Source organism: Lepus europaeus, chromosome 14 (genome assembly GCF_033115175.1).
Source record: "Lepus europaeus isolate LE1 chromosome 14, mLepTim1.pri, whole genome shotgun sequence".
Taxonomy (NCBI): Eukaryota; Metazoa; Chordata; class Mammalia; order Lagomorpha; family Leporidae; genus Lepus; species Lepus europaeus.
In genome coordinates, this window is record NC_084840.1 from 91293914 (window position 1) to 91306228 (window position 12315).

The 12315-nt window shown below is 52.4% G+C and overlaps 1 protein-coding gene across 4 annotated transcripts in view; it reads left to right on the forward strand.

The window, feature by feature from the left end:
* The window catches only part of SVIL (supervillin), a 198475-nt gene that overhangs the window by 138233 nt on the left and 47927 nt on the right, over positions 1 to 12315 (forward strand). For 2 of the 4 annotated variants that reach the window (XM_062211119.1, XM_062211120.1), the window contains exons 10-17: positions 273 to 1181; positions 1550 to 1720; positions 2422 to 2456; positions 2986 to 3047; positions 3298 to 3437; positions 7855 to 8098; positions 8376 to 8955; positions 9751 to 9973. In XM_062211119.1, coding sequence (XP_062067103.1) covers positions 273 to 1181; positions 1550 to 1720; positions 2422 to 2456; positions 2986 to 3047; positions 3298 to 3437; positions 7855 to 8098; positions 8376 to 8955; positions 9751 to 9973 — 2364 coding nt within the window. Of the gene's footprint in view, positions 1 to 272; positions 1182 to 1549; positions 1721 to 2421; positions 2457 to 2985; positions 3048 to 3297; positions 3438 to 5510; positions 5607 to 7854; positions 8099 to 8375; positions 8956 to 9750; positions 9974 to 12315 lie in introns of all 4 variants that reach the window. The other 2 variants (XM_062211118.1, XM_062211121.1) reach the window with 2 other exon arrangements.

Below are 12315 nucleotides of genomic sequence, written 5' to 3' on the forward strand. Positions count from 1 at the left end.
TTCAGCCCAGCCTCCAAACCTGCCATTCTGGGCGTCTGGGGAGTGAGCAGTCAATGGGAACACCCTGTCTCTCTCCTCTTTCAAATAAAGAGATCAGCCATCCTCCTGGCAAGTTGGGGACTTCTGGCATTAGTCCCCAACTTGCCTTCTCACAAGTGCTGCTCTCTCTGGGGTCAATTTCCATCTGCTGACAATCTGTGGCCCTCGCATGCTGTCATCCCATGGCGTGGTCCCTTGAACTTTGCAACTTAAATCCTTTTTCTCTCTTCAAGAGTTAAGGTTAGAGAAAAGTTGGTGAAGGAGGAGAGTGCCCGCAGCAGCCCTGACCACGCCTCAGAGGCCCTGTCTCAGAGGAGACACCAGCCAGTGCCAGTCCAGTACCTCTCCTTCCCGTCAGAACACTCGGCCTTTGACAGGGTGGCCAGCAAGGTGGCTGGCTCCGCCCGACAGCCCATGCGAGGCTGCATCCAGCCGGCAGATCCTGGCCACACCGTCCAGCTGGCCACCTCGGAAGCCCCAGAGAGCGGATCTGAGTGCAGCTGGCCGGGATCGGCTGCCCAGAGTGTCTCCAGGCCTCCCGCCTTGAAGGTTCTGGAAGGGGAGAGGAAGGGAACCGCCACACTGCAAGTCTGTGAGTCTGAAGCAGACGAAGACACGCTCAGGCAGAGCGGGAAAGAGGATGCGCTCCGGCAGAGCGGGAAAACGCTCTTGACCTTGGAAGACAGCGGGCCGGAGAGGGGCCCGGAAGCGCTCTCTGCACCGGAGGACCCTGCAAAGCCGGCCCCTGGCGCAGTCACCTTGGAGCATCGGAGTGATCTAGAAAGCCTGCCGCCGCCACCTGCCGCTGAGCGCCAGCCCCCTGAGAGAACGGCCCGCAGCGAGGTGGTCTTGTACGTTCAGAGCAAGCCCGCGTCCCCGGACGCCCAGCCAGCCAGCCGCACACAGGAGGCGTCTGCGAGGAAGCACCGGGTCCGCACGCGCTCGCTGTCGGACTTCACGGGCCCGGCTCAGCTCCAAGCCTTCCAGGGCAAAGACTCAGCTCCCAGGCGAGGGCTGGAGCCGCAGAGTTCCAAGGCCGAAGGGCCCTGTGCCGAACTCGGCCTTTTGGATACCAAGGTCTCTGTCGCCCAGCTCCGAAACATGTTTCTGCAGTCGGCCAGTGCCAGCAAGAAGAGCGAACTGTAGGTGATGTCCCCGACGCTCTCGCCGTGTGTCACTTGCACGTCCCTGGCAGAACTGTGCACTTGTCAGCCTGCGTTGTGTCCTGCGTTGAATCTGCTAGCTTAGCTCACAAGTCTGTGCAGGGCAGGTGCAGGAAGTAGCTCCAACACTACCATCTGCTTCTGCCTACTAATGGGGAGTTTGAGGAGGGGGTGGCGGGCTTGCGGCACCTCCCCTGTGCGTGGTTGGTGAGAGGCATGGCGAGGGGTGCAGCGGGGTCTCTGCCTGGCCTCGCTGAGATACAGAAACCTCAGCTTTCTTCTCTTCTCTGTCTTCTTCTTCTCTCCCCCTGCCCCGCTCTGTCCTCCGTGCCCTGGGATTCTCAAAGCCCTGCCCGGGTGGAGAGGTCAACCAGAGGAGCTAGCTCGCCCGCCGGTGTGGAACGGGAGAGAGGGTCCCGGAAACCAAGACGCTATTTTTCTCCGGGTGAAAGTAGAAAAACTTCTGAGAGATTTAGAACTCAACCTATAACGTCAGCAGAGCGCAAGGAGTCGGATAGGTAGGCGTGGGTCTCTGTTCTGTAGGCTGGGAGCGCGCCGGAGAGAGCAGGGTTTTCGTCCGTGGATGGCTGTGCTGTCTGGAGAGGATGCTGGTGGTTCTGTAATTCTTCCATCTAATCTGTAAGGCATATTTGCTTGGCTCCTTCACACGTACTTCCAGATAGCATTGGCCTTGATGACGCTGTTGCATTCGGATGGTAGGAAAGCAAGAAGCGTTACTTTTCTTCACTGACTATTTTTTCCCCTTTATGCTCTTGTTAAATTAAAACTGGAACTGTGTCGTCACCGGATCTGACAGTGAAAATTACTAAGGAATTTTATTTAATATTCATTTTATGATAAGTCCCTACTTGTATTGAGTTGTTAATGTCACATTCTCCTAATAGAAATAAGGTGTGGCTAAGCATTAATGATCACTCATGTTGAATGACTTGTCCTGGACCCTGGCTTTTTCTCCGTGAGGAGTGCACTGGAGTGGGGTTGTGCACACACACACACACTGCCAGTGTCGGTTAACAACCATCCATGTGTACTCACAACTACCACCAGGGCGAGGCTGGTGTACTTGGTTTTGCCTGTGCGTTTGTTCATTTAGATAACTTGACTGCATTGCCCTTTTTGCTTTTAATATACTGTTTTATTTGGAACTTCAACTCGCATCAGCTAACGGTTTATTCTTGTTTGCTGCTGTCCTTCCTAGGTGTACTTCAAATTCAGAAGTGCCAACTGTAGAAGGCAAGTACCTGTTTTCCTTCCATTAAGCCGCCTACCCTCATCTAGATTAGATGGAACAGAAAAAGCGTTTGCCATTTGAGAGACGATTAGAGAGACCATCGATTTCTTACTTTACTGCAAGTTAATCTTTCTGTGAATATCATCAAACCTGGTGGGAATTTCTCAAATCACTTTCCCTTGATTTTTGAGAGGAAGTGGTTAAACCTGGAGTGAACAATATTAAAAAAGAACAAAGAAATCAACTGATTGGAACCAAAGAAGTGGGTTTTTCAGGTTCCGGCTGGTGGTGCACACAAAGAAGAGAAGTTGCTTCCACCAAGTCTTTTCTTAGCTCTCAGTACAGCTCTGCGGTGGGAATCCACCGTCTGTGTGGGGTTGGGTGTGGTTGGCTGTCCATGGCCAAGGGCTCTCTCTCGAGGGGAAGATACTGCCAACACCGGTTCTGACCAGGTCAGCCGCGGGCAAGTCTTCAGAGTTGTGTCTTCCGTGTTTCTAATGATGCTGTCTCCCTTGTGGCTTCATTTCACAGATGAAGAAAAGGTGGATGAACGGGCCAAGCTGAGTGTGGCTGCCAAGAGACTCCTGTTCAGGGTAAGGTGTGCGCACCTGCGTGCCAGGTGTGCCCCACCGAGGAGGGGTGAGGAGCGAGCGCGCAGGCTCCAGCCATTTGGGGCCCTTCTCTTCCTGTACGGTGACTGGGAGCCCAGCCTCCCACTCCCGCCGGTGGCACTGGGTCTCGCCCATGGAGAACACGGGAAGAGACCCCTGGCTGTCTCCCTCCCCCACCCGCACCCGTTTCTCTTCCTGAGCGTGTAAGGATCGCACGCGTCTCCGACTGCAGGAAATGGAGAAGTCCTTCGAGGAGCCGCAGGTTCCCAAGCGACGCTCCCGGAACGCCGCGGTGGAGCAGCGGCTGCGGCGCCTGCAGGACCGGTCCCGCACGCAGCCGGTCACCACCGAGGAGGTGGTCATCGCGGCCACGTAAGTCCCGCCCACCCGGGTGCAGGGAGGGGCGCCCTGCCCTGGGCTGGTGCAGGCAGGAGCAAATGGCAGGGAAGCCACAGAGAAGTTGGTGGGTCGGGATTTCTTAGCTGCAGTCTCTTTATAGACTTTGCAACTTATGGAAGCTTCTGGAAGATCATGGGGAGGGGGGTGGACTTGTTTTTATCCATGCATTTTCCTTTTAAAATCTCTTCTACCGCGAGAAAAATCAAACCTTGAAAGCGGATGAATCACAGTGAACCCGGTGTCAATTCTTATCGGTCCCTAGTTGGTCTCTCCCTCCACTCCCCACTGCCTCCTGCCTTATTTCTGATCAGATCTTCTCATTTCCGCTATAGATACTGCACTAGGACTCTAAAAGAGGTTCGTTTTGTTTTCAGATAATCGCCAGAAATGTTTTCAGGTTAATTGGCAGTTTGAAAATGCACCAAGCTTCCGTTTTGAGCTACACAAAGCTAATTCAAATAGTTGATGGAAAATGGAATTAAAACCTAAGCTCATTGTGTTGCAAAAGTGTTTTAAATCCATGCATACCAGATGTCTTCCAAAAGTTCGTGAAAAATGCACGTTATGAAAACCCTATGCCTGCATTTCAACATTTTGACACCAAAATAAGCTTATTTTGTAATCCCATTTTCCCACAGACTTTTTAAAGTATCATTGTATCTTCCAATGCGTTCAAAATTAAGTTCCCAAAGGAGTCATTTAAAGATCATTGCTTCAGGGACCGGTGCTGTGGTGTAGCAGGTAAACCACCACCTACCGCACTGGCATCCCATGTGGCCGCCGGTTCGAATCCCAGCTGCTCCACTTCCAATCCAGCTCTTTGCTATGGCCTGGGAAAGCAGCGGAGGACAGCCCAAGTGCTTGGGCCGCTGCACCCACATGGGAGACCCGGAAGAAGCTCCTGGCTCTGGCTTTGGATCAGCCCAGCCCCAACCCTTGCGGCCATCTAGGGAGTGAACCAGTGGATGGAAGACCTCTCTGCCTGTAACTGTACCACTCAAAAAAGAAATCTTTTTTAAAAAAAGAGTATTGCTTCTATCAAGGGAAACTTTTTGTTTGGCTTTATTTAAAAGATTTATGTGTTTGTCCAGCAGGTAGAGTAACAGAGGTTTTCCATCTGCTGGTTCACTCCCCCAATGGCCGCAACGGCCAGGGGCTGATCCGAAGCCAGGAGCCCAGAACTCCATCTGGGTCTCCCACATGGGTGGCAGGGAGTCAAGCATTTTGGGCCGTAGTCTGCTGCCTTCCCAGGTGCATTGGCAGGAAACATGGGAAGTGGAGCAGCTGGGACTCGAACCCATGGTCCCCCATGGGGCTGTCCGTGTTGCAAGGAGTGGCTCCCCCGGCTGCGCCACCACGCTGGCCTGCTGTGTTTGTATTTTACAAACTGTTGTTTGCTTCCCACGGACCCAGGCACGTGCTTCCTGAACAAAACAAACCTCACCTCACCCAGGCCAGCCCCATCCCCAGAGGGCCCCGCCTCCACTCTCTTCCCAATAGGTTCCTCAATTTCTTGGTGCATTGGTGGTACTAAGCACTCTTAGTAAATCAACATGTTTAGAAAAAAAAAAAAAGCTTGAGTGACAGATATAAAATAAGCAGCTCTCTAAGGACACCAAACAATAAATAGGATGAAAAACGGTCGCCTCTTGAGGCTCGGAAGGATCTATTTCTGATGTGCTGATCAGTTATCTGAGGACAGATGGAGACCAGCGTCCCGAAACACACGTAGGAGCCACTGATCTGCTGCTGGCTACTTTTAGCTTCTGTAAACTCCTTTTTTTAAAACCGGGACATCGATCCTAAATTTGACTTCCTAAATTGGTGATTGCTGTTCAAGTTCTCTTGTGATTCTGTCTTCCAGCCCTCTCCCCCTCCCCCTTCCCTGCCCCACCCCACCCCACCGCCCCGAATCGAATCATTTTTAGTAAAACACTTGCCGGTTTTTGAATTGACTGTTTTCTGAGTTTACGACTTTGCTTTCCTTCACGCCTCTCTCCTTCTCTGTCCTTACGCGTGTTCCTTCTCTGGTCGTTGCTTTTGTAGTGATCCTATCCCTGTTTCCTGCGCTGGGGTCGCCCACCCCGTAATGGCCAGACCGCCCAGCCCCACTGTAGCTAGGAGCACGGTGCCGCCTGCCAGGTACTGGACAGAAAGAGGTGCATGGGGCACCCAGGGCCACAGAGCCGGGCAGCAGAGGTGCCCCAGAGCCCTGAGTGCCCGTCGTGTGTGTGACGAGCTGATCAGTACAGTGAGTCGTTGCGACATGTGTGGCGTTTCTGTCCTGTCCATGTGCGAGTGGCCTGCACGAGAAACATCTGGTCCACCCACGGAGTCCTGTGTTGCCATGAGGATCGCACTAACTCACTCACCCGTGTGTGTGCTCTTCCTGGTTTTCCATAGTCCCCGTGACCCCTGAGGAATGTCATCCTTCGTCTAAAAACATTGACGCTTAATAAACATTAACAGGGAGATGGGGCGTTAACATCAGTGTTGAAGGTTTCAGACTCACTTTTCTTAAAACGTAGACACCCGGATGAGGGGATCTTCTCAAAGTTCGTGGGAAGCGTGAATTATAAAAGAATTAGGTGTTGACGCCAGAAGCCATTCGCACCGCAATAAACTTCTCTTTTGATTCCATTCTATTCCATGAACTTTTTGAAGGACCCTCCTACGTGTTAAAAATAATCCTCCATGTTTGGAATTTATAGAGAGACAGTGCTGTTATATTTTGGAACTGAGCAAATAATTGAGAACATATGATTATATTCTGTTTTGAATCGTGGCATTTTCAAGTTGTGTCCTTAAGCTGTGGCAATATCCAGTTGGTTGTTCTGTCACGCAGCCAAAATGCAAAGGCTAGACAAATAGGATTTTAAAAGGGTGGGAGGGCCTTGCAGCGCCGGCACACCGGGTTCTAGTCCCGGTTGGGGCGCCGGATTCTATCCCGGTTGCCCCTCTTCCAGGCCAGCTCTCTACTATTGCCCAGGAAGGCAGTGGAGGATGGCCCAAGTGCTTGGGTCCTGCACCCGCATGGGAGACCAGGAGAAGCACCTGGCTCCTGGCTTCGGATCAGCGCAATGCGCCGGCCGCAGCGGCCATTGGAGGGTGAACCAGTGGCAAAAAGGAAGACCTTTCTCTCTGTCTCTCTCCCTCACTATCCACTCTGCCTGTCCAAAAAAAAAAAAAAAGTTGCTAAAAGGGTGGGAGGGTGAAATGGCAGGGCAGAAGGAGAGCTGGCATCGCCCAGAGGAGAGTGTAGTTGCGCTCTCTCCCTGTGTCCTGAGGCTCAAAACTGTGCGCTCAGGTTAGCTTGTCTCCGCCTCGTTGCACACCTGCCCACAGAGACGGCATGTTGCTCTGCATAATATCCTTGCCCACTCAGAATCGCACGTGCTCGAGGCACAGCTGTGCCATCCCAGAAAGCTAATCAGAGTCCCAGAAACTTAGTGTGCTTTACAGCGTCCTGATAATTGCAGGTCTAAGTATCTTTTTTAAAAATATATATATTTATTTGAGAGGCAGACTTACAGAGAGAGAGAGAGGGAGAGGCAGACAGAGGTCTTCCATCTGCTGGTTCACTCCCCAAATGGTCGCAATGGCTGGAGCTGAGCTGATCCGAAGCCAGGAGCCAGGAGCTTCTTCCTGGTCTCCCACATGGGTGCAGGGTCCCAAGGACTTGGGCCATCTTCTACTGCTTTCCCAGGCCATAGCAGAGAGCTGGATCAGAAGAGGAGCAGCCAGGACTTGAACCAGCGCCCATATGGGAAGCTGATACTGCAGGCGGTGGCTTTACCCGCTACGCCACAGCGCCAGCCACTCCAAGTACCTTTTTAAAAACTCGTGGAAACTTGAGAGAGGAAGTACCTTTGTGCTACCTGGAAAAGACGAAAGAATCCTCAAAATCAAACTGTTGGTGTTCAGCAGGTGCACAGCAAAAGCCTTTGCTACAGGTGCCATTGCTAGCAGGTGGCTGTATTGTTGCCCAGTTTTGTAAAATGGAAAAAATTAAAGATCGCTTTCTGAACCACATCTCTGGAGGCTGTCTGGCAGAGCCACGGCATCACACTCAGGATGCCCGTTAGCCTCTGGCCCTAGCAATGCAGCCTCCTTCCCTGAGTCGGCGGGCAGCTACGCCGCCTTTAGTTCCTGAGATAGGCCATCCAGAGTTCAGCAATCATTCAAGAACCGCCAAAGAATGGACAGTGAGGACGCCCCAAGCTGCCCTGTCTCCTCTGACAGCCCAGGCAGCTGCCAACCCTTGTCTTACGTTTCTGTAAAGGGACAAAATCAGCCCTTCGCCAAGCCAAGTGCCCCCCATCCATCCAAGAAGCAGGGAGGGGGCTCCTGTTTGTTTCTCTCGGCACCCCTGACTTGTGCTTGCTTCCAGGTTACAGGCGTCCGCCCAGCAAAAGACCGTAGCCAGGGACCAGCCAAACGAGGGCAAAGATGCTGCCGAACTGGGAGAACCTGACTCCTCCACTCTCAGCTTAGCAGAGAAGTTGGCCTTGTTTAACAAACTGTCCCAGCCGGTCTCCAAAGCCATTTCGACCCGCAACAGAATAGACCTGAGGCAGAGGAGAATGAACGCTCGCTACCAGACCCAGCCCGTCACCCTCGGAGAGGTGGAGCAGGTGGGTGCCCAAGTACGGGCTAGGCAGGTAAACTGTGTTACCCATAGCCTAGGAGGTAAGAAATTTGTTGACCCCGGGAAAAATAAAGAAAGAAACAACCAGGCCAGGTATGCTTCCCTTTTCTTTGTTTTTATACTTTGTTGCAAGTCATCTGGGAGTAGAAAAAAGCAGGCGTTCACTGTTTGCCTGCTTTGTCCACCAGCAGACTGTTTGATGAGCTGCCTTAGGCAGCATTGTTCTGTGCCTCACTTTTTGTTTTTGGCTTTGTAACTTGCAGGTGCAGAGCGGGAAGCTCATCCCTTTCTCGCCTACCGTGAACACATCCGTGTCCACCGTGGCCTCCACCGTGCCTCCTACGTACGCCGGGGATCTGCGGGCGAAGCCCCCCGTGGATGAGACCCTGAGTGCCGCTGAGCACAAGTTTCCTTCTGTGCCAGAAAGTGCCGATTCTCCCGTGAGGAGCATTCTGAAGCCGCATGCCTGGCAGCCCGCCGCGGAGGGGAGTGGGAGCAGAGGAATGTCGCGAGAACGCAGAGAGATGGAGAGCAGCAGGGCTTTGGCGGTGGGGGACAGTGGTGTTAGGAAGGTGGGGGCCAGCGAGGGCGCAGAGCCCTCCTACCCCGTCCCCAGCAGAGGCAGGGAAGGGGACATCCCCAGGGAGCCCCCCCAGTATGCAGTGCCAAGAAGAGGGAGCCTGGAACCGGCTGCTCCTGCCGCTGCCCACCTTGGTGATGAACTGAAGGAATTTTCCACTGCGAAAAGCAGTGCCCAGGGGTACGTGGACTTGAACGACAGGCAGCCCTTTGAAGAGAAAGTGGATGTGGAGGATCTCCCCAGAAGGAAGTTTTCGCTAAGAGGTAAATGACTCCTGCCCCTCCGGGTTTAGCAACCGGCTGGCTGGCTTTTTAGTTTCTGCCTGATTGGTTGCATGGGTTTTGATTCCTTTTAACTCAGTTGCAGGGCAGGGTACAACCAGTGCTGGTATCAAGGGTAAACCAGCCTCTTCTCCCAGACTTCTCTTCTTCCTGAATCCGTCCTGCTCGGTGGATTAATCAGATCTTCGGCAATAAAATGCCTGAAGCTCTTGTCACCCAGCTTGATCACGGTTTCCGATGACACTGGCCAGCTAGCCTAACTCACACAGCTGGTTGGCGTGTTGGCCCCTTTGAGCAGCTGATGGCCCAGCAGGGCCAGGGCTGGGCGAGCCACCCCACCCCCCGAATAAGAACTTGAACCCAGGCTCGGTCCCTCTTTCCCCACTCGTGCTGGCCAGGCTGGCGCGCTGTGTTTACATAAAGTGCTGGCCGCGTGACCTCTAGCAAGGGCTTCAGTTTGCTGGGATAGCACATTGGAAATGCGAAAGGACTGTTTTTGGAGATGTGGAGACATTCCACAGTGCGGGAGTCAAGCCCGCCTGACTGAGCGTGCCCAGACTGGTGGTCACGAAGCCATTCGCTCTGTGGGGCGATCCACTGGGAAGTCTGATTTTTCTCTCCGAGTGGAGTGTGCTACCGATTTGCATAAATCCAAATGCACGGGACATTCTGCGTGTGCCCAGGGTTGACCTCCCAGGGCTGCATTTTGGGGGTGAACGGCCAGAAGCACGCTTCCCTGGAGGAGGTCCTTCCTGATGTGGCTCCCTGTGTCTCCAGAGTTCAGGGAACCCACTTCCGAGCAGACAGAGGCGGTTGATGGGAAAGCTGTGGCTCCGCCCGCAGCCGCCTTGTCCTGGAAGCAGCAGGATTCCCCAGAACAGCTCCAGGAGAAGTGCTATAAGAACCCCTGCGCCATGTTTGTTGCCGGAGAGATCAAGGCGCCAGCTGCCGAGGGGGCCGCCGTGGACTCGCCCAACAAGACCATGTCTATCAAAGAAAGGTACCACCTTGGGGTTGGGAAGCAGCCATTGTGCAGAGGGAGGGAGGGGGCAGCGTGGTTGTGCGGCCACAAGATGAAAACGGTGAACTTACCCACCCGAGGGGATATGTGGTCAACCTCGGAAGGTTCTGGAACGGGGAGGGATTTGCTATGGAACTGGAATCCCCTCGCAGATGGTTTGCTGGTGAACACAGATACAAACAGACTTTTCCTCGCCTCGTCTGAGATACGAATAGACTTTTTCTCCCCTCGTCTGTTTGTGGTCCCAGTTTCTTTTTTTTTACATTAGCTTCTTTGTTCAGCTAGCGGTATCAGATCTTTGCCTTTTGGATATACCTGGGGGTACAAACCACTGTGACTGTTTGTAAGATTCAAGGAGAGTCCCAAAAGTTCATGGAAAGTGGAATGAAAAGATAAATTTGTTTTGGTGCCAAAAAAAAAAAAAATTAAATTCCTGCAGCTTTCCAGAATACAGATTTTCCGTGAACTTTTCCAAGCCCCTGCGTGTGTGTAGAGGGAATGAAGATAAACTTCTGTGTAGGATATGCTTCTCAGAGATTCGAATCTGAGCTCCCTTTGGCTTTACAGGAAGTAAATTGGATGACTTCTGAATTACATTGGGAAGTTTGTACCAGAGAGTTGCTATGAAAGGTTACATTTGGGTTTCACATCACTCTGAGACATTATTTCATTTCAGAAGAAAGAGGCCAGACTGAGAGGGTATTTTGAGGTAGGGCAGACCCCGAGAACAGGAACTAAATGGTTCGTTGGTGGAATGCATTTTCCTTCCTCACTTTTAGCCATGCTTGAATTAAGCTGCAAAAGATACAATATACGACAGACATGGGGTGGGTCTAGAAAAGTCAGTCGGCCTCTCGATGTGACTGGCAGGACTGGGAGTCTCCATTGCCTGGTCCCAGGGTTCCAACTCTGATCCCCCCTCAGCACCTCCCAGCACCTGCAACTTTCTTGCTTCGTCAGGTGTTGGCCACACTGAATTTTATAGATAGATCTCAGACTGCCTAAGGCTGTCTGCCATGTCACAATGAAAATTCTATTTTTCGGACCGGCGCCGTGGCTCAACAGGCTAATCCTCTGCCTAGCGGTGCCAGCACACCGGGTTCTAGTCCTGGTTGGGGCGCCGGATTCTGTCACGGTTGCCCCTCTTCCAGGCCAGCTCTCTGCTGTGGCCAGGGAGTGCAGTGGAGGATGGCCCAAGTGCTTGGGCCCTGCACCCCATGGGAGACCAGGAGAAGCACCTGGCTCCTGCCTTCGAAACAGCGCGATGCGCCGGCCATAGCGTGCCAGCCGCGGCGGCCATTGGAGGGTGAACCAATGGCAAAAGGAAGACCTTTCTCTCTGTCTCTCTTTCTCACTGTCCACTCCGCCTGTCAAAAAGTAAAAAAAAAAAAAAAAAAAGAAAATTCTATTTTTCAAGCCACACTTCTTGAACATTATCTTAAGATTAGATTAAATAAATGGAGTGTTTTTCAATTAAAAAAAAGATTTATTTTATTTATTTGAAAGGCAGACTTACAGAGAGACAAGAAGAGACAGAGAGAGAGAGAGAGGGAGATCTTCCATCCTCTGGTTCACTCCCTAAATGGCTGCAAAGCCTCCAGTGTTTTCCCAGATGCATTATCTGGGAGGTGAATCTGAAGTGGAGCAGCTGGGATTCGATCTGGAGCTCCAATATGGGATACCGATATCGTAGGTGATGATTTAACTCACTGTACCACAACCCCAGCCCTAATTAATGGGATTTTTTTTTAAGTCTTGTTTGCTTTTTCCTTATTTATTTGAAATTCGCAGGCATTTGGTACAGTGGTTAAGATGCCCCTGGGGGCCAGCGCTGTGGCGCAGTGGGTCAAAGCTCCAGCCCAAAGTGCCAGTATCCCATATGGGCGCCTGATCTAGTCCTGGCTGCTCCTCTTCCAATCCAGCTCTCTGCTATGGCCTGGGATAGCAGTAGAAGATGGCCCAAGTGCTTGGGCCCCTGCACCCACATGGGAGACCCGGAAGAAGGTCCTGACTCCTGGCTTCGGATCAACGCAGCTCCAGCTGTTGAGGCTATCTGGGGTGTAAACCAACAGATGGAAGATCTCTCTCTCTCTGTCTCTATCTCTCTCTGTAACTCTCTTCCAAATAAATAAAATAAATCTTTAAAAAAAATAAGATGCCACTGGGGATGCCTGCATCCATATCAGTTCCATTTCCAATCCAGCTTCCAGCTAATGCACACCCTGGGCAGGGGCACAGGTGAGGGCTCGAGTCCTCTGGTCCCTGCCACCCCTGTGGTAGACCCTGGTTGAGCCACCAGCTCTTGGCTTCAGCCTGGCCGC